Source organism: Corvus brachyrhynchos, unplaced genomic scaffold (genome assembly GCF_000691975.1).
Source record: "Corvus brachyrhynchos isolate BGI_N302 unplaced genomic scaffold, ASM69197v1 scaffold310, whole genome shotgun sequence".
NCBI classification, from domain to species: Eukaryota; Metazoa; Chordata; class Aves; order Passeriformes; family Corvidae; genus Corvus; species Corvus brachyrhynchos.
This window is the reverse complement of record NW_008236213.1, coordinates 3447218-3448592: the sequence shown is the minus strand read 5'-3', so window position 1 is coordinate 3448592 and position 1375 is coordinate 3447218. Positions and strand designations below refer to the sequence as shown.

General features: G+C 46.5%; 1 protein-coding gene across 1 annotated transcript in view; it reads left to right on the top strand.

The window, feature by feature from the left end:
• Positions 1–807: 807 nt before the first annotated feature.
• The window catches only part of SKIV2L2 (Ski2 like RNA helicase 2), a 43243-nt gene continuing 42675 nt past the window's right edge, over positions 808–1375 (top strand). The window contains exons 1-2 of the mRNA XM_008643222.2: positions 808–895; positions 1029–1143. Of these exons, the coding sequence (XP_008641444.1) occupies positions 808–895; positions 1029–1143 (203 nt within the window). The remainder of the gene's footprint in view (positions 896–1028; positions 1144–1375) is intronic.

The window sequence follows — 1375 nt, the reverse complement described above, 5'->3', positions numbered from 1 at the left end:
GCTGGCCTGCCTACAGAATGGCTCTGGGAGAGCCTGCTTTGAGATCAGACCAGGTTTTGGTAACTTCATTTCAGAAAAAGTATGGTCACCTCTGCTCAGGAGAGACAAACAGCTGTCAGCACTCAGGAGTTACTCACTGGCACTTACCAATGGGCTCTTTAGAATATACCAACTTAGCTTTCACATACCCTGACTGATTTTTCACCACAGTATGCAACCTGAGAGAGAAGCAGGATATTTTCTGAAGAGGACTGAGTACCGTGGTTACTGGAGAAGTGGAAGACACAAGAACTGCACTTGGTAGAGCCCACACTTGTGAAAGCAGACTACATTAACAGGTCCAGGAAGCTTATATTAACAGATTACAAGAACTTTTTCTTAACAAATTTGAATCGCAGATGCCCTGGCCATTGCATGATTTGCTCATGGTCTGCAACACAAGCTGTTATAACGTTATATAGTATCTGAGCTACTTCTGGCAAAGCTGGCTTATTGAAAATAGGCATCTCACAGTGTTGCAGAATATCATTATTCAGACTGCACTCAGAACAGTCATCCCTTATCTTATCCAACACCACAGAAGTGCCTCCAGCCCTGTAACAGCTCCTTCAAGACAGAAAAAAACCCTAAAACAATCCCAAATCCACATTACATTAATTTTAATAACATACAAAACAAAGACATACATCTGGGAAAGTACCATCCAAACACTTGCTCCACAGGAGCTACTGATCATCTAATAACAAGACTTTCTGTAATTAACTCAACACATCAATGCCACCAAGGCTTATCTGCTCAGGGACACCCATGGCAGCAGAATCACAGAATAAGTACAGTTGGAAAGGACCTCTAGAGATCATCCAACCTAGAGCGGGCGACACAGGAATGAATCCAGGTGAGTTCTGCATGTCTCCAGAGAGGGTGACTCCATGACCTCCCTGGACAGCCTGTTCCAGTGCCCTGCCACCCTCAGTGTACAGGATTTCTTCCTCATGTTGAGGTAAAACTTGTCGTGTTTTGGTTTGCAGCTATTGCTCCTCATTCTGGGTACCACGGAAAAGAGTCTGGCACCACCCTCTTGGCACACGCCTTTGAAATCTTTATATACATTTACGAGAGCCCCTCTCAGTCTTCTCTGAACAGGCCCAGCTCCCTCAGTCTCTCCTCATAAGGAGAGACATCATCTTTGTGACCCTCCACTGGGTAGATCCACTCTCCAGTAGCTCCTCTCTCCCACAGAGAAGCCCAAACCTGGACACAGAACAACAGACGTGGCCTCACTAGGGCCGACTAGACGGGGAGGACTGCCTCCCTTGACCAGCTAGACAGGCAAGGCGGGCTGTAGCCAGGCCCAACCACATTAGGAGCAGAGTAA